Source organism: Cuculus canorus, chromosome 1 (genome assembly GCF_017976375.1).
Source record: "Cuculus canorus isolate bCucCan1 chromosome 1, bCucCan1.pri, whole genome shotgun sequence".
Taxonomy (NCBI): domain Eukaryota; kingdom Metazoa; phylum Chordata; class Aves; order Cuculiformes; family Cuculidae; genus Cuculus; species Cuculus canorus.
The window spans coordinates 184329726-184350275 of record NC_071401.1 but is presented as its reverse complement, the minus strand read 5'-3'; the positions used below and the strand labels follow the sequence as shown (position 1 = coordinate 184350275).

Here is a 20550-nt window from a genome sequence, read left to right as displayed (position 1 = left end):
GAAAAGAAAGCCTTAATATCAATTATATTTATACTTACACAGTTTTATACGTGTGCTGTTTTCAGACAATAGCTGCTTCTGAGAAACAGAGATGACTTATGCCCAGGCATTCGGGGACTCGGTATAGCTACTTTCATCCTTCCCTAGAGCTGTTAATTATTCTGTACAGGGTCAGTGTTAGCTACATCTGAATTCTTTATACATAGCTTTGTGCTAAGCCTTACTGTAAAGGATTATGGAACATAGCCTTCTTTTGCATGCCATGCACTTTAAAAACTATTCTTTGTGAGCAATTGATACGTGTACAAACTTGCTGGCACAGAGGGCATCTACACAAGGCTTTGCGAAGTACTTATGTGGATTCTTGGTTCCTGTTAGAGAAAAGTGAACTCCTAAGCAGCCATACACACATTGCCATGAAAGGAGACGCTGCAAGCGGTTGGGGGCTTTAAAGTAGAACTACATTTTGTGGATACAGCAGTCCAGAAGTCCCAGCCGAGCAGGAGAACAGTTTCAGCAGTCACTCTGCTACCCCTGACATAGTATCGTATACACACGACATATCCTAGCCTGTCCTGTGTTTGGGAGTGTGATAGGAAAATTATGCCTACTCTGGTATACATGGAGAACATAGATCAGTACAAGAAGGGAAACATTTCAGCCCTTACGCCTTCCCTAGTCACCCTCTAAGCTGATCATGCTAGTGCAACAGTTTCAGAAAAATAAGGCTACAGGTCTACCCTCATGCCAACCTTTTTATGCTGTTCCTCTCAGGGAAATGGTTGAACTTAGTTTGAATTAATAGAATTAGTAGAAGCCAACCTCAAAAACAAAATTCAGCAGTAGATTGGAAGCAAATTGCAACAAATCTGAGGCAATGCAAAAGGAAAGGAGTGCTTTTTTAACATTTTTCTGAGTATCATAACAGGATCTGGACCTTGAGGGTGGAGCAGCTATGGGAGCCTCACTAACAAAAAAGGGGAAAAGGTCCAAGTTTGCCATTGACATTGTCAGAATCAAGACTTCATTCAATTACACAAGGCAATGTAAATTTATGACTCAAATCATCCATAAATTATAACACTGAGAACTTTATTGGTAACTGACTCAGAATTCACAGCAGATTTAGTAAACACAGTTTATATGTATGTGAGCATTGTAACATAATCTGAGTTTTCCTTATGTTTAAGTAAAACTTCTTTTAAGTCTCAGTTGCTGAGTGATCTGTCTCTTTCCTTTCTCACTACTTTTTCCCCTTACTTTATGTCTCCACAGAAACCAGGGATGGATCTAGCAGATACCTACATTATGTTTGTTCGACAAAACCAAGATATACTTCGAGAGAAGGTCAATGAGGAAATGTACATAGAGAAGTTATTTGATGTAAGTAACTATCCTCGCAAAGCTTGCTGGTATCACTGCTACATCAGAAGAGATAAGCTGCATTTTGATGATGTAGATTCAGCAAGCCGTTCGGATATTCTTCCCTGTTGATCATTTTTGCTTTTGCTCTTTTATTTTTCATCTTCAGCTATCAAGGGTGGCCTTTCTTTAAATCTTTTCTGCATGAAAATTTTAAGTGCTAGAAGGCATGAATAAAATTGGTATAAGATTATTATTTGAAATAGTCTTTTTCCACTGTCAGTAGTCCAATTTTATTCCATCTTTTGATTTTGAATATGTTAATGGGAGAGAATTTGATTGGTGTGGTTTGTGGATTTCATTGCAAAGTTAATTTCCCTAAATAAAAAACTGTACACATCACTGACTGCTTGTATACAGAAATAGGTCAGTTAAGCCAGGTACATCTACCGGTTTTGGCTGGTACTTTTATGGAATGACTTTTTAGAATTTTGTTTTATGGATTTTTTGTTTAAGACTTATATTTTCTTCAAGTTGACTAAACATTTATTGAATTGTCAAACTCATTTGAAAAATTATGATCCTGCTTCTGCAAGTTCAGTGTTATTCTCTTCCTCATCCTCAAGGCCCACACATTGCTAGCTATCCTGTATATTCTCAATAATTTCCCTCAGCTCCTATACTGGTATCCACAACCTCCCTCCATTCATCCTTTGCCCTGATTCCTCCTCTTTTTGTTAGATATGATCACCTACTCTACCAAAATTTTCCTCATACAAGGCTCTACTATAAGGCCATTAGCAAGACTCTTGGGCATATTTCTGCTTATTTAATTTCCGACCACTAATTTATGTCCAGTATATCCCTTTCTGAATGGTCTGAAGGAGAGGGATAGACAGCTGAAATTGTACTGTCTGTATAAATTGAAGGCACTACTTATGTAAAATATGTCTAAAATAAAAGTTGTTTTATTATAACTTTGGATCAATTTACATGAAAATGATGGCAGCAACTTACAATTATGTAGGAATTTGAACAGAAAAAGAAGTAATCTCTGGCACTGTGCAGTGTAATTCATTACAAAACAAATTCCGGAACATAATACACATTTTGAAATGTATTTATTTGTGTGTCATCTCCTAAGTATTTTAGAAAGCTTTGCTGGCAGTTTCATTTAATTATGCAAGTTACAGCAAATGTTTTCATAACAGCAATTCACAGCCTTTACTGTGACACTACAGTTGTGGCAGTCACAGAAGGTCCCATAACATACACTCTCAGCCATGGTATGTCATGTCAGTGTTTGTTGTTTGTTAGACTGGGTGGTCAAAATGAGACTTCTCTCTCAGATTTTATATTTCCAGGCACTCCCAGGCAGCTTTACGAAAAAAAAAGTATCATCTGTTTTAATAAGCTAAGTGCTAATATGTGTGAAAAGAATGATTTTATAAAAGCTTTGATGCCCTGCAGGGGTAGCAAAATTATCATCCATCCAGCTGGCACCTTCACAAAGTACTAAAACCATATTAGCAACTTCTGCTTCAGTTTGCTTTTGCGCTGAATCCGCTAGCATATGTTTCATTTTCAAGTTTCTATTTTTTTGTTTTTATTTAGGGTTATTTTTGCTTATGTTGTAATTTTCTGAATGTTAATAAAATTGTGTTTCTAAGGGCAAGTCTAACTCTCACTGGAGAGACCAAATTGACTTTGTTGATGTAGTAGGATTGGACCAAGCCTTTGGCTATGTCCATAGTAGTAAACCTGCCAGGGCCTGGGCACAGGCTTAAAAACTAGCAAGTGATCATTCATATCATTAAGTCATCAGCGTGGTTCCTGGCATGATTTTGGGTTGTGCCAACTAGCACTAGCCCAAGGGCAGAGCCTCAGTACAACTGGGTTAGCATAGGTCAGTGACCTCTTCCAAGTTTCATTTCAGCGATCAAGCTTTTCAGCCCAAGAAAACATCTCCTGTACAGATGCGAGCCATGACATAGCACTTGGCTTTGAGATGCAAAACCATTCCTGTGACCTTTCACTCAGTTCTATGCATTTTATGCTGTCACGGCTGATGCTTGTAGCTGTAAGAAAAGAAAAAAAGAGGTACATGATAAGTATTCTGTGTATCAGATATCTGTTTGCATCTTTATTTAGTGGTATCACATTTCTACATAACATCCCACTAGGAGATACAACCGATTGGACAGAATCAGATATAATGCATTAACAAATAGATAAGCTCACAGTATGCAGAAATTTAAAACAAAGACATCTCACTGTACTGACTCACCTTTCCTGAGATTACTTCAGATTTAGAACAGTATGATTGAGCAAGATTTTTCTCATTATTTTTGGAAGGGTTTTTTTAAATAGTGATATAACAAAATCTAGATACTCTTTATAAATTCAATTCTACCAAGCTGTATAACAATAGAAAGAGTAAAATATGTTCAAGTTTTTTACGTAAATATACTTCAAGACATTTGACTGGCTACAGTTATGTATCACTGTTGATTTCCATCTAAAATGCGTAGTATTTATATTAGATAAGCAATCATCAGCCAAACAAAATAAGAAAAGTGCATGTCTGTCTTTCAGCCAAGGAAACACCTGATACAGAATAACCAGAAAAAAAAACAGACTCTTCTGTATGCTAGAAGTGTTAGTTATAAATATAGACCCGATCAGGCCTTGGGAGCTATTCTAATTCCCAAAAATGTATACTTACAAACTATTTATGCACAGATTTCATTTACTTGATTCAGGCTACTATATACTAACAGCTATTACAGTGATCAAGAGAATGGGATGTCTATCATATGAAGTAATATACATCTCAAAGAAGATCATCATTTAAATAAGAATAGTATTGATACAAGTAGAAAATGTCTGCCAGTGGATCAGAATATTAACTGTAGTGACTAGAAATTGGAAATTTTTTTTTTATCTACTAATGAGAAGACAAAGAAATGTATTGTTTTCTAGTGCTAGATAAGCCTAGAAAAGTACTGCCATGCTAACAAAATGTGAAAAATCAGGAATTTAAGCTTGTAATATGAATCCTTAGATATGAGAGAGGCTCAAATCTCCAGGGGACTTTGAAAGAAGACTGGGCTGCTAGATTTTTTGTGCACTGTTTTTAAACCCTTTAAATCCTGTGCTTCAGTAACTCTGCTGATCATGCAGCAGAACCAGGATGGTTCCTTTTTTTCTGAATAACTTGGCTTCCGAGTATATTTCCTTCTTCACCTCCTCTGGAAGGAGTATAGGCAGCATGCAGAACAACGTGGCTTGGTGGTCCTGGTATCACTGCTGTCTCCCAGGTCAGTGTGCTGTCTTCTTGTTCTGAAAATAAAATTACCACATTTACACTCACAAATTGCTTTAGCTTGGTCAGTTTGTCAGAGACACTTAGGACTTTTTGTCTTCCTTTGCAACGTAGGACATGGTCTTCTTCCTAAGATCAGCTGGGAATTTATTCCTATCAAATTCCTTCCTGTCACTTGTTTGCTGTTTGTTTTTAACACCACAGATCTTAAAGACCACTTGGAAGGTTTTGTAATGCGGTGTACATGTGAATATTCTGCAATAGTTCTGAGCTAAATATCTACTCCATGTTCATGATTTCTGTAGGTTTAATTCAATGAATGATCCATGACTCCTTCCAATCCCATACTCCACTCAACTAAACTAAGACAGTGAAACTATATTGGGACAAGTTTCTCTAATAAACTCAAATAAAGCAAAGTTTTTCCACCATTAATGCTGCAGTGACTCAAGTAAATTAAATGTATAACAACCACATCATGAAGACAGGCACTCCTGTGCTTATTTAGTAATTACATTTTTTAATTATGATTAAGAGCATCACCCACTGAAACTTTTTTTAAGTTTAATCACTTAAACAAAGAACTCATTTTTTAAATAGTTTAGTAAAACATTTTAGAAACAAATTTGTACTTTAATTATTTAAATTTTTTTTGACCAGTGTTTGAAAAATCCTTATTTTCAGAAAAGGCTGTAAGAGTGGCAGTTGGTGAATGGGAAAATTAAATAACTAAATAGAATTACACAGACCTAGAAAAAAGTATAAGATAGTACTAATTATTAAGAAAACCCCTTTTATCTGTAAACTGCTTCATGGATGGTATACAAACATTTGTGCAGCCTTTCAGAGAACAGTGCTGTGTATCTGATCACAAAATTAACAGATATAAAAAGTATCTAACTATAAAATTCCCAGGGGCCTGGTTCTACACTATCAAAAGTAATGAGAATTATACTATTAGGTTCAATAAAAGCAGTGCTGTATCCATAAATATGCCAGATTATCATCACTGACTAGACTTAAAATCACGTCTCTACCTGAATTTTTAATATAGGACTAGTAAGTCTCCCTCTTCCTGAGCTTCTTAAATGACATTAGACTTCTAAATTAAAAACCGTTTCCTTTGAAACAAAACTGGATTTTACTAAAAAAACAGCTTAAACAAGATATTTTGCATGAAACTCTGTGTAAAACATTGATACACTACTTACTTTCTGTAGTTATGTAAAGTGCCACTTGAGTAGATTCTCACTTTCTTATACCTGTTAACTGCACATGAAATTTCATTATGGATGTTTTCCATTCACAATAATCATGATTTATTTACCACTGAAAGCATTATCTTGTAAGTTATATTTGTGTTGAGTTCTTTGTGAAAAATTTACAGTCTAACGATGTACAGGTCTAATTTTACTGAGATTATATATGCAATGAAATCTTTATGCAATAATTGATTGCTGCTTTGAGAAATAAAGAATAGTTTAGGAGAACAGTTGCAGAACACCAGTGCTTTACCATTGATACAACAAGTTTTCTATTTTTTTTAGGCTCTAATTTCTGGGAAACCTGTGCACAAGTGTACCATAAACCCATAGAGCAGTCAGAGTGCACATTCTGGAAATGTCGACATCAGCAAACATGTCCCTTCATTATCCTGTACCAGACGGCACCTGTTAGCAGATGTTGTCTTTGGCCCTGATTGTCCATCTCTTATGGGTCTTTAACTGGTGTGGTGTGACAGAGTAGTCCTGTTGACTTCACAGGAACTGCTCATATAGGAGAACATCCTCGGGGTTGTGGCCTCACATAGGGTGACAATTCAACAAGCAGTAAAAGAGTTGTTAATGGCAGGGAACTTGTACAACTTTCTTTGGAGTGCAGAAAGATTGAATGCCTTTATGAGTAGTATAAATACTCCTGTACCACAATCATTATTTTCTTTTACCCGTAGAAGCTGGGATGGACTGTTTAAGTTCAATGATGTACTTGAGGTTATTTGAGGTAGGAATCGTTCTCCAAAGATGGAGATGTCATGTATTTCATTCTATGCCTAAATGGAGATAAGAAGTACTCATCTGATTCATTTCTGTTTGCCGTCATACCTGTAAGTGCAGTTTAGTAAATGCTTTACTCAATTGCATCATTTCTGTAAGTTTTCTGGCCTTTTACAAAACAAATGTCAAATACTTCTCCTTGGAAAGACATTAATCTTCAGCTGGTGTTACACAGCTAAGAGGAACACTTACTTTAAATGTGAGTTTTGGGTAGTAGCAACTCCTTGTGCTGTCCATGTCTACCTCAAAAACACCATTACTGTACTATTTCAACAATGTTTTTCTAGAAAACCTAGTGATATTTTTTCTCATTCTCAAATTGCTTCCTGTTACATTAATTTTAATAAGTAACTTTCCCGTTCCTTGTTATGTAATCACTTGCAAGTGTATGATTTGACAAAAGGTCTACTTTTTATCTAGATTATATGCCAAGGCAACTTCAGCAAGTTGAGACTAGGTAGAACTGGTTAAAGGCCACATTTGAATCAAAACTTGTGTTTGTATTAACCTCTGAGAAACATGAGAGGACCGTGCCTAATTACTTGGAGACTCAAGAAAAATGGATTGTAACTTGTTGATCTTATTTCTTTGATAACTCAGAATAATCTTCAAGAAATATGTGGGCTTCTTTCTCAGATTCTTGAAATTTGATCACAGTGCAAAATTGTCCTTTGGCTCAAACCCAGGAATACACATCTTTGCGTGATGCACCTGGACATATGTGGCAGGTCTGGTAGAATCAGCTAATTAACAACACAGGCTTAAACAGGCACCTCATCTGGCAGTGTAGTTAGTTGCCTGATGGTGCTCAGCAGGATTTGGTAGTGCTTTTTATTTTTCTATCCTAATGGTCTGCTGCCCACCTAATTTTGCCTTATTGTCAGCCACTACTTACCGCAGCTTGAGGCCCTCCCAGGAGGCTAAATTATTATCAAAGGATTAGGGAGATGTAGCCTTGCAGCTCTGACATTTCTGATTACTTGTCTATGCCAGAACACTAATTAGCTGTGACTAATTAAGAAAAATGTTCCTGCCATAGAAAACCATTTAAAAGAACTGAGAAGTAGAAAAGCAATTGAAAAGCTGAGCAGTGCTCAGATTTGCTGATGCTCTTTAGATTTTCACCAAAGTCTTAACTCACCTTTAATTATGTCTAATATTTTATAGGGAAAATAGAAGGCTCTTGATATGAGAACCAATCTGCAGTTTTTGCTTGATCTTAAGATATTCTTGTAATTTTAAACAGTTTGTCATTTTTTTTTTTTGGTGAAAGAAAGAATTTTAGACAAAACTGTAGGCAGTGTCACCAACTGTGGGCTGAAAAAGTGAGTTAGGTTAACATGCTCAAATATATTAAACTCTTCTGCAAAATGGAAGCAAAATCTTGCAAATTTACTATTCAAAGTCTTTTAAGACTTCACTAATTTATTCCTGATGTTTTCAAGTAGATTCACCTCATTTTTTGCAATAGAAATCTCTATAAAAGAACAATAATTCATTTGAAAGCTGAAAAATCTAACCTCCATCTGATTTCATACAGTATAAAAGTTTTCTTTGAATTTTTTTTTCTGGAATATGCTGAGAAAAGGAGTGCACACTCTTGGAGGATGCTGATTATGCCGCTACGAATCCAGCAAAGCTCAATAGTGTTGAAATCAATAGGACCACAACACACTTAAAGCAAAGAATGTGCTTCAGAGTTCGCTGCTTCAAGATCCAAATATTCAGCACTTATTCAGCTGTTTTGCACTGTAACTGAGAGTGTTTTCTTCAGAGGAAACCATAACAGGATGGCTGGGTTTGATATGTTTTTGGTTTGATACATTTCTCCACTTCTTCATTTTTTATGCCTTTTTTAATTTTGGAATTTCCTTTGGGTTTTTTTTTTTTTTTGAATTAACATATTAAACAGCCCAAAAAGATATTAAAAGGATTTTCTCAAGACATTATGTATTCCATAGTCCAGTCTGCATTTAGTATTCATAGAATGAATGTCTGACACCTTTTTCACACTAATTCAATCATATTATTTAAATCTTCCCAATGGGGAGAAAGAAACTATGATATAGATATTCTGATATGTTGCTAAAAGAGCACTTCAGGTATAAAAAAGAAATAGAGAATTATTTTTCAGGGCACTAAATCTCATATCTTGTTATTCAAAATTTCTTATGCTGTTCTACCCCCTAATTTCCCTGAATTATGTGAGAAGTTCTCTTATTGGGGGTGGGGAGTATAAGTATTTATAAAAAGGCAATTTAAAATGTGCATCATCATTCAAAAGGGGGGGGCGGAGATGGAAAAAAATCCCAAAGTCAAGATTTTAATTCCTGTCTGAGTTTTTTTTCTGAAGGAATTGTATCAGTCATGGGTAGAACTGTGGGGTTGTTTGTTTGGGATGGGGCTATAATATTGGGATCTTCCAGTGTAATTTTCCCATAGATGTTCCTGGTCTGTACCATTCATTCATTTATTTAACGTAGTTAAATTCATCTATCCATCACTTACAGTATTCATTCACTAAAAACAACAACAATTCTATCAAATAAAAGAGAACTCCTTCCAACATCCAGGCACAATTTAGTCCTTTAACCTTTTTATCCTGCTAGGCACAAAGTAGCAGCGTCTCATTCCAGGCACTGCATTTTTTTTTCTTATCTGGATGGCTTGAAATGTGTCTAGCAACTTAATGGAATCAATTGAGCATGGACAACTATAAAATATAAAATAGCACTGTAACTTCAGATGAGTCTGTCAGTAAGTGTTAACTGTGGCTACAGCTTTCACATTCTACACAGTCAAGAGAAATCAATAAGGATTGTACCATTTATATTGTCTTATCTAATGTTTGTTCACCATGAAGTGCCAGGCACAAGCACCATCTAGGGAATATTGATTTCTTGATGTACTGTAATTCACACACATATAAACAGCGGGAGCGCCTTGTGGCTTCTCAAACCTTACTTGCAGGTTTGATATTTGTACTTGTATTTTCTTTGGGTCAAGCTTAGTTTAAAAAGGAAAATCAAGTGAAACTCTATGTAAGTGTTCACAAATAGACACACAATCATATTGTTGGTCGTGTTACAAGAAAGATAGTGCCAGGAAGCGTAATACTCTAGGTTTACTGTAATGAATCTGGAGTAACAGAAAGAGGTTGCTATGTTGTAAATCAAAATAGTACCGGGTGAGGATGCTGTGGAGTGCTCTGACAAAGTTAGTGATTCATCAGTGGAAATGGCTTCTTAACCTGCTTGATCACGGGGAACTGAAGCTTTAGTGCTGATTTGAATGTGCAAAATTGTTGCACATTTACCTACAGAGAGGTGATTTCCTTTAAATAATTTTCAAGTGTTTCATCATATATTTACACAGCATTGACTATCTTTTGTCTTTACACTGTAATAAAAGTCTTTACAACGTACAAGAAAAACAGTACAAATAATGAATAGAACAATCAGCTCAAAAATAAAAAGCAACAGAGCTGTAAAATTTGCATAGCTGGAAAGGTACACATGAGCAATAGGGTCAGAGATGGAAAGGAGCAAACCATGCATCAACATAATCCAAGGACACTTTCTGCAAAGAGACGAGGGGAGGAGAGAAGCAAGAGGGAGGCAGGAGGCTGGACCTCTGCTCCACATTAGCGCTGCTCAGTGTGGTGCCCAATCGATGCAATGTAGGAGAGGAATGACTCCACCACTGCGCAACTCCCTATCAACTTCACAGCTGCATCCAGCCCTGTCATATGCCACTACAATAACATGCAGAGTAAACGGATGATGAGTCAAGATTGCTGAGGTGGAAAGAAATGAACTGCTTGTAAATATTCACCCAGAGGAACCCAGGATATTTAAATAGTCCAATTGAAATATGTATTTGACCTCATTCATCGTAGAGCAGGGAGTCTGAATAGAAGGCTCTGGGACAAGAGCTACTAACATGATTGGGTACCTAAAAGTTACAACACAGACTTTTGCCCAGCTTTGGTCTACCTCACTTTTGGTATATGGTATACAGATTAAGAGTATACTCACCTTAAGAGAGAGATACAGCTCACAAGACTCTGTAGCCTCCTTGAATCACCCTTTGCTGATGTCTCACTGCAGGGTATCCTCAGGGAGTCCTGGATGACTGAGCAAAATATGACATAGGTGTCTCAGTTACGGACAGAGCGAACCTGGACCTTTAACCTTGCTGATGTTATGCATGCACTTAGGAAGACTGCTTAGCATTTGTGCAGCTATGCTTCCTCATAGGGTCTGTAAAACTGGACCCTGATAGCAAGAGGGTAGTGTTACAATGAGTAAAAATTTGGTCATTTTGCATTATGTTCATTTGTTTATTTTGAGGATCCAAGCTGGCTTTCATGTCAGGGTTACTCAAATGATGTTCCTCGTTCTGTGCCTTAGAGGATGTTTGCAGATATACCCACAGTGCAACACCACACACATTGCACTGACAGTGTTTCCTCCAGGGAGTTTTAGCACCAGAATAACCTATAGAAGTACTGGTCACAGATGCACTGTGTGTAAAGAGTAGAGTAGGAAAACTGGTTTTGCTGTTAGTCTCTTGTGGTCATGAGCACTATGTTAGTATCTAGTGTTTAAAATCGGAACATCAACATTACATATTTCCAGATATGGAAAGAGGTTACATATGTCTAATTTTGTAAACTTTAGTTTCCCAGTGCGTCTACCATATGTAAAGAAACCAGGAAAAAATTAAGGTCATAAACATTATAAGATAGCATAAATATTGTAAATTGCTGTTTAGTAACCAATATAAAAGGCATGGAGAGATAAGTACTCTATATTTTATGTTAAAAGTGTATATTTATTTGAAAATTGGCAGCAGTTCCATACCAGCTATCCAGCTTTTAATTGTAAGCCTAAAATATGAAAAAAAAAAAATTAAGTTACTCTTAAAAGGTAAGCTCTTCATATGTTAGATGTTCTTTGTTATTTCAGAATGATACGGTTTTTTGCCTGGGAGTTTCAAAGATGCTTAAGGTACTTTTAAATGAGCCTTAAATGAGCCTCTCTTTTCTTCTCATTACTGATTTCTGAAAACGAGCCTGCCTAATTTTGTTTTCTCATATCATTAAAATATCCCATCCAACAACTGTTCACTTATTTGTTGTCATGACTCCTGCTGAACGAGGTCTTTCTGTCAACATTTGGGTTCCTCTTTCTGTTGAGCTTCTTTCCTTTTTGCCTGATTGCTTTGGGACTGAGAGTGGGAATCTTTCATTCAAATAGACAGGAAAGAGGCTGACTAGAGACTAAAATGTTTGTTTCATCAATTAGTCATTCTTAAGAAAAACAAAATGGTTTTTGAGCTCCCTGGCAGATCTATTGACATAGTGGCCAAAAACAAGGCAGAAGAAAACCAAAGAAAGAGTCCCACTGGAAGGAAGAAAAATTTTCCTCCTTGGCCATGTAAGGGTGCAAGAGGAAGATTAATAAATCTGCTACAATCACACACACACTCAAAATAAAAAAAAAAAAAAGGCAGGAAGAAAAAAGATGTGGTTTGTACCCAAACAGAGTTTGGCTAATGAAATAATTCAAAGCCAAAGTTCAAAACTTGGCTTAGTGTTTCAGGACTAGAGAAGGAAGCAAAACACAGAAGCTGGATGAAAGCCTGAGACATTTTGAGGAAGATGCCTTGATAAGTGGTGCCGAGCATTAGAAGTATCAGACACTGATGGGGTGGGAGAGTTGTGTGTCAGGGGCTCTGTGCGAAGGAGGACCATGTGAAGGAACATGGGACATGGGAGCATTACAGCAGAAATGGGTGATATAGCAACAGCAGGACTTTTGAATAGGTCCTTGAATGAAAATGTGGGAAGAAACTGCAGCAAAATGGGGAGCAGAGATGAACAGAGTTTTATTCCTGTGACACTTAATGTTGGTTTAATCATTTGGGCTAGGTCGAGGGCTTTTAAAAGTCTAATTTTTGGTGTAGGGAAAAGGCTTTATTTGTTTTTACTGGCCACTAATCCCATGGTTCCACCAAGACTTAACTGTATGGACTTTCCACTCATGCTTAGTTTAATCTTCATTTATTTCCATTTTTCTTAAACAAAAATTCCTAGGGGAAAAAAAAATAATGCAAAAGGAATAAATGTCGTGTCGTCATGGTGACCTCTCAACCAATAGTAATCTCCTTTAACTTTGTGAACATTTGAGTAAATGCAAAAGTAAGCACCCCTGTTGTCTGCATATTAAAGGGCATATACTGTTATTGAGTGGAAACTAAAGTAAATTAAAGTACCCTTTCCATTTTAACATTGGCATTTGTTGTATTTTATATGTTTTAAATAACAATAAAAGTAATGTGTCCTAATACAGTAAATACACGGCAGGTGAACTGGTAGGTGAAGTAGTGCTTGATCAGTGTAAAATGGAGATACAATTCTAACTCTCGCCACAGTCGTAACGTCAGCTGTTTCTCACATATTCATTTTGCTGTGAAATTTATGCGACATGATTTTTATTCTGCAGTCTTAGCAGTGCTAAGAAAAGATGGAGAAATTTTTCATGTGCCAGAGAAATAATACAAACCTCTTTATGTCCTAAACAGAAAGATTACTACCTTGCCGAAACCCAAACATGCAGTAGCATTAGGGTAGCTGTAAGAACAGCCGGACTACAAGTGTACTTGACAATTTTATTGTATCTGGAGTTGGTATGATTTCCATTTCTACAGTCAGAAGCCAGCTAAGTGACCATTTCTGACAACTGAACATCCCCCTAAGGCAAGATTCTGGATTTTGGTGACAATATTCTTTCAGGATGGCACTGTAAAATTGGGTGCTCAGAATCGAATTTAGCTCACCATCTTGGGTTGAGGTACTGTGAGGCTACGTGTACTGAGAAACAACATCCTTGTGGGGTTGAATAGTGTGGCAAAGAAGGACAGCAGCTGTGACCATGAAGGCACGTGGAGCTGATAGCATTATGGGGAAACTCTTGCATGAGAGCTTTCTCTTCTCTCAGGTTTCCCCAGCTTCTGTTCCTTCATTTTCCTGGTCACTGACACAGTCTCATTGGTGTGCTTCACAGACTGGTGCACATCCATAACCTAGAAAAGAAGAGTCACTGGGGAGATAATTTCTTTAACTCAGGTGACTGAAAACACAGAAGGGAGAGGTGGGAGGGTGTTACATCACTAGTCAAAAAGTTCTGATCTCCCCTCTATTAGAAGAAATTGACATTTTAACTGGTTCATAAATTGCCTTTGTCAGGAATCAGAATTGATGGGTCAAGAGAGTACAAACAAAATTTCTACATGTTGATATGTTATATTTTCTGTTTATCTACTGTTGACTCACCCTTCAATGACTCCTCAGGCTTCTTAATCAAAAGGCTTTCTAAGTCTGAGAAAGGATCCTACAAAGTTGCTTCATTGTTGCTTTAATTTGCAACTAAATATTTTTCATTTCTGCAAAAATGTAAAGATATTTTGAATGTTAACTACTTCTTCTGACTTTATTTCTTATTTTGGTGTTCCTGTCTGTACATACCTTCTGATGTGTCATGGTGGCTGGGAGGCTGAGAAATCCTCCCCCGAGTTTGAGGGGGTTTTATGCATTAACAAAGCTTTCCAGGCTTCGGAAGAGTGTGCTCACTTGTCACTACTCAGATAAAAATCCTCAATTAAGTGGGTGATGTCTTTACATAAACTTAAAAATATACCTGTAACTTATAAACTCCAGAGTGTTACCAATGACACTACCAATACTTGTTTGCCTCATTGTCATTAACATTCAACGAAGGAAAGCAGTATGATTATTCGTGTTTTACAAGGAGGGAAATAAATTATGCAACTTTAATCAGGAACTTTTTTCTAACTTTTGCTGTTTGCATTTTTAAGGAATAACTTATTTATTCTTTCATCATTCAACATTCTTTTAGGTGTTCTAAAAGTTCCTTGGCACTGTACTAGTGCTATCAAAGTCTTGAAAAATAGCATAGCCTTTTAATAAAAACTAGGCACTTTAGCACTTATTATTTAATGTGCTCATAGTATTTCTTACACGTTTTAGCTTATGCTGCCGTTGATGTAGTCTCTTCGGTGAGAAGAATACTTTTTTGTTGTTGTTTCTGGTAGAAAAAGTAGAGCTGGAGGAAGTAAAAACATCCTGTTGTCATCTGAGCGACTCAATTCCTGATCAATAGCGTGATAAAGGCTTCAGTAGGAAGATAAAATGTGGTTCCTATAAAAGCCATTCCCCCTACCATATTCAGCAGAAAAAGCATTTTGACAGTGCCCATTTATCAAGAGCAGGCGAGATACAGAAACCCGACAGGGTCTTGTGTCTCAGGCATTAGGGATACCAGCCCTAGAAGGACTAAAGCATTGTGTGTTAGTATGTATTGAGCCTCCTTCCAGGTGGCAAACAGCTGCACCTTTTTATAAAACTTCAAAAATAAATCTGAAGTGCTTGCTTTCAGCCAGTAAGTGTTATATTTAATTGAACCGTTCTGTGAATGTTATAGCTCAGGCACCCAGAAACATGGTGAATATTTAATATATTTGTTTTGTATCTCCACTGGTCAACAGAATAATGAAATTCCTTAACTACTTCTCTTTAACTTGCCTGAAGAAAGCACGGTATGTTGCTAAATTGCTTTTCACTGGCCCTGCCGAGAAACAACTTTAATCCTTGTTAGAAAATTGCAGAGTCTGGGCCTGACAAAGAGCTCATGCCTGGTGCATTGTGAGAACTGGGAGTGGGGCGAGGGGAGTCCTTTACAGCTGCGTGCCTCCAGCCCGCCTCAGCTGGACTATTTAGGCGAGGAGGTTTGTCAATTCCTCCCGACAATGGAGCGAGTTTTTCAGTGCCTGTAGCCGCACCGAGCCCCGTTGGGGATCAATGCTGGCCATTCAAGCTGCACCCTCTTTCATTGCTTTGGTTTGTTAATTTAAGACTAAAGGTCCGCTGAGGGGGTTTAGGGTGTTTAAGAAAGCTGATGAACTGTTTAAGAAATCTGATGAACTGAGAGCGTTTATAGCCCTGGTGTGGCAACTATTGGCACTGAGGGAGCTGTGTCCTTGTTGACCCTCTTGTTATTAAAAATGCACAAGTGCTGCGCTTCTCAATATTTCAAGACTCTTTCATTGTCAATACCACCTTCTGAGCCCTTCAGCTTGTTGCTGGCTCTAAAGATCTTCTTAGATTGGGTTTGAAAACTTCACCTTAAACACTAGATTAGACTGATGTTCTGTTTTCCGTGCTCCTGTTGATTTGTTGAACCTTCCCAGGGCTGGAAAGCAAGTAGCAGCTTGATGGGGAGATGGGCTGCTAATATGATTTACCAGTCTACAGTCATGCACAATAAGTGTGAATAAATACAGGGGTCTCACAGAGTCAACCCTAGCCTTTCCTTCTCTCTTATTTTTTACTTTAAAAGAGGTATCTCAGGAAAATGAAGGGAGTAATGCATGCCCTTACAGGAGCTGGATGAGCTATGAATTAGGAGAGAGGGGGAAATGGGGAGACAAACATATTTTTGTTAAAGTGGTGGGCTGCTGTTATCTGCTGATGTGAAAAAAATATATAAAAAACCCTTGGTGTTTTATTCTTGCATAGGCAACAGCAAAGAATATGGTACTAATACCGTATCACTGACATCTGCAAGAGTCACATTGTCTTTTCAGTGCTGTTCTTACTAGCAGGAAAGTGAGTTTTTCTTAAAAACAGTTTGAGGGATTTTTGTATTACTATTACTACTTTAGAACTGTGTAATCTCAGTACTGTTATCTAATCACAGAAACCTGTGAGTTTGCAATGGATTCCTGTAAGCCACAGCAGATGCATCCCTACCTCCATAACATGCTCATGGATGTCAAAACATGTGGCCTTGGATTCCACCTCTGAGAGGCATTTGCAGTGCTGTGCATTTTAACAGGCTTCAAAAGAAGTGATTTGGAAATGCTTACTTTTCTTTAGGAAGTCCAGCAGATTTATGTTTATGCAGCTTCAGTGTATAATAAGTGCTCAAAACTAGTGGGTGCAAGGCCAACAGTGAACAGGAATTCTATCCACAAGTACCTCTGCGGGGACTCAAAAATATACTGGATGTGATTGTTATTAAAAATGCTGTGACAATTCAGAATAAATCCTTTTCTATTTCATGTAATAGCAGTCATATATTTTTCTGAACAGTGTGTGTTGACAGAGGAGCAAGTACTACAGTATCATTTCATAATCACCAAATTAAACATTTCTACTGAAAGTTTAATGTATTAAAACTAGTCAGGAAGGTGTATTCTAAGGTTTTCATTCACAAATTTGAGTTGCAAAATTAATTCCCTCCAATTTCTTAGCTTTGTTTTCAGTGCATGTAAACACATCACAGATGCGTACGGAAAGCCTAATTTTTACTGTATCCATCTTAATTAAGTAATCTGGCTGAGCACTAAAAAATGTTTTGCCAGAAAACTGGAAGTGGGTCGGCTTCCAGTGCTCAGGCACCATGCAGGGGTGTTGCATGGTGTAACTGATCGTGGAATTTTTGATCCTTTCTACAGTTTGCTTGTGTCAGCAAGTTTGAGCCCTTTCTGCTTTATCCTTGGTACAAACCAAATACATTCTGGATTTGTTATTGAATTTTTTTTTATGGAAGAATATCAGCTTTGAGAAAACATTGCTACTAAAATCATTCTCTCGACCATGCTTATGTTAAAGATTAACAACTGTAGAGTCTGAGTGATAGTATAATAATTGGGCTCACCTTATTGGAAATGACAATAGATATTCTGGGTTGAATGCTAGGCATATGAATTTTTATGTTTACTAGATCAAGAGCGTTCCCTGAATGAATAAGCTCAACTGTGTTTTATTTTCTAGACATCTGTATACATACACCACCTGTCATATAGTTTACGGCTGGCACTTAGTAACAACTCTGTCACATTAAAAATATTTTACAGGTACTTATAAAGCAAATAAAAACCAATGTGCATGTTTGGGTTGAAATAATGTAAATAGCATAAGAATGTCGCACAGTGATTAAAAAAACAGTCTTTTATGGATACCAAATCAGTCCCACATTTTTTAGAAAAAATGGAACTACTTTTATTAAATGTGCAGCGTTCTGCATTTTGTGTAGTGTGTTTGTTCACTTCTGTAAAATAGGGACATAATAGGAGGAACTCTAAAAAAAAGTGAAAGTATTTTATTTCCAGTGATTTATAATTAAAATAAATTTTAACACACTAGATAAAATAAATGAAAGTCATTACTATATGAAAATCCTGTTTCTTATTTCAAACTTATCTTAAAACTGAAAGTTACAATGAGATGAGTTTTTCTCCTGTAACAAAAAAGTATTTACCTATAATTACTGTATTTAAAGCTTTGACCAGATACCTAACATTTTGATTAAGTAATTTTATTTCTGTCTTTTGTTACATTCAGTAGCCAGTAACTTCTTTTAATTTTTTCCATTTATATTTTCTTTTCTTTAGTGTAGACGTAGCTCATGAGACATGTTAGATCCTTCCTTTGAATTGCTTCCTAATATATACATTAGCTAACATGCTGCATTTTCAAGTATGCACAATGTTTCCTCTCTTTGCATATCTGTGTATTTTGTAAAGACACAGGAAACTGCATTAGAAAAGAATTTAAGCCTCTTCCCTGTGGGGAAAGAGACTAGAAACAGAGCTACGACACAAACTCTCTTAATCTCTCACTGCTAAAATGAAAAAAAAATCCCTTCTTTTTATAGTTGAAGTAAATGACATCTGGATGGTATTTTACAGGAGGGGAAGGAAAACTGCTACAACTATGTTTAGTAAAACGTCTTTTAATCCAGTTAATGTGAAAGAACGATTATAGTAGCTATTTGGATCTGCGCATTTTTTATGGTAACATAGGCACCGACAGCAGAGCTTTTTCTTACCCCATCCATTTGTGTAGCTTTGAGTGAAAACATACCCGTGCCTAATACACAGAAAGGTAATAATGTAGGCTGTAATTATAATTAGTAATGAACATAAAACAAAACCTTATCATGTTTATTTTGGGAGGGGTGAAGTGGTGGCTTAAGCATACTTAAATACAATTTCCATGGATTTCTGATTTTTTTTACGTAATAAAGGAGAGATTTAAAAAAAATAAAAGACAAGACAAGACAGATTCCGTACTTTACATTTGATGCTGTTTTGCTGTCTGGGTTGGAAAATCTAGGTGCTGCAAAATCTCTCTCAAGATACCCTACCTGTATTTTTTCCGCTGCTGTTTTAGCTGTCAATTCTCTCATGTAATTGCGTGTTTAATATCCATTCTTACTGAGAGATAGCGAAGTGCATAATGCTATTTAACTTGAAAATGTTGTGACTGAAAGATAAAATTGCAGTTGCTAATTCATGTAAAGAACAATCTAGGTCAAGTTATTTGATTTCCTACTGACCCATGCAATTCTCTTTACAGGAAATTATATCGTTGTTGACTTCAAGTGCTGATCTGTGATCATTTCAAAGTGTTTCATTACCTCTCATTACCAAATCTGTTAAATGAATACTGCAAGGTTGTTCGGTGTTTTGGTTTTTCTGTCCTTCTTTTCAGCAATGGTATAGCAGCTCCATGAAAGTCATATGCGTGTGGTTGGCTGATAGATTAGACCTTCAGCTTCACATCTACCAGCTGAAGACTCTCATCAAGATTGTGAAGGTAAATAAGATCTGTTTGAGTTAGACTGCATGGTAAAGAGAGGAAAGTGATGAAGTATTGACGTAGATTATTCTCTAAAAGTTAAAAAATTTCTAATAAAGTTGCAGGTTTATGTAGTTTTGGTTTGGGGTTTCTTTTTTCCACAGCAGTTTCAAATTTGAGAAGAAAAAGAATTTATTAAAATCCCTGTTGTTAATTATATGTGCACTAGTAATTGTCATCTATTCTGGACTCAGTGACAGTTGTAGTTGTAGTTGTTCCAAGGAATTTTAACAGATTGCTACTACCCAGACAGCAATGTTATATGGTATTCCTGATAAACTATTTTTTGTCATGTTACTGGGTTTTTTTTTTTTGTTTTACCTTAATAATCACATTATTATTTCATCTTTCTTATACATGCGTGATTACTAGGTTAAATTGGAAAACAATATTCAATATATTAGATAACATTTTCCGTTCTTTCATACTCTGGGCATGGTTTCGTAGAAAACCAATCCCTCCAGTCCTGTCCTCAGTCATTTACACTGGCCAATGTCAAAAGTTTCTGAAAAAAATATAAAATACCTTGCAATAGGCAGTTGTGGGTTAACCTGCCATAAAAGAAAATTTCCTTCTAGCTCCCTTTCAGATCTCTGTTAATACCCTTAGGCAAGAGACAGAAGGCCATTTCAGGTTTTATTTTTTTGATTCTGTCTTGTTTAATGCTGAGCACTTTTGTTATCTGTAAAAAAAGTCAAATAAGAAGCACCTGTTGTCAACGCTGACCTTGATTTCTTCAAAATATTTTCTCATTAATTTCATGCAAGCCTGTAAAGTCAGAAGCATTTTAACTCATGGACGCTAGAATTGCAACTGCAAGTTTCACAATTCAGTAGTTAAACAGAAAAAAAAAGGGAAAGGGATGCAAGAAAACAGTCATAAAAATGTCATCGTGGCTCTCTGAACTACCCAAGCTTAGCTTTACCATTTTTGTTCCTAACTGATTTCTCTGGGAACAGGATTTGGTTCTTCATTACGTTATGTACCAAAATGGTAAAAGCAGTTTACTGTTTGTGGTTGAAATGAATGGCTCTTGTGAAAGATTTAAAGCTCTTCTCAAGTACAGGTAATCATCCTTC

At 36.6% G+C, this 20550-nt stretch overlaps 1 protein-coding gene across 8 annotated transcripts in view; it reads left to right on the top strand.

Annotated features, from left to right (window-relative positions):
* Positions 1 to 20550, top strand: part of CADPS2 (calcium dependent secretion activator 2) — a 316209-nt gene that overhangs the window by 292749 nt on the left and 2910 nt on the right. For all 8 annotated transcript variants that reach the window (XM_054065620.1, XM_054065610.1, XM_054065632.1 and 5 more), the window contains 2 exons: positions 1276 to 1383; positions 19325 to 19429. In XM_054065620.1, coding sequence (XP_053921595.1) covers positions 1276 to 1383; positions 19325 to 19429 — 213 coding nt within the window. The remainder of the gene's footprint in view (positions 1 to 1275; positions 1384 to 19324; positions 19430 to 20550) is intronic.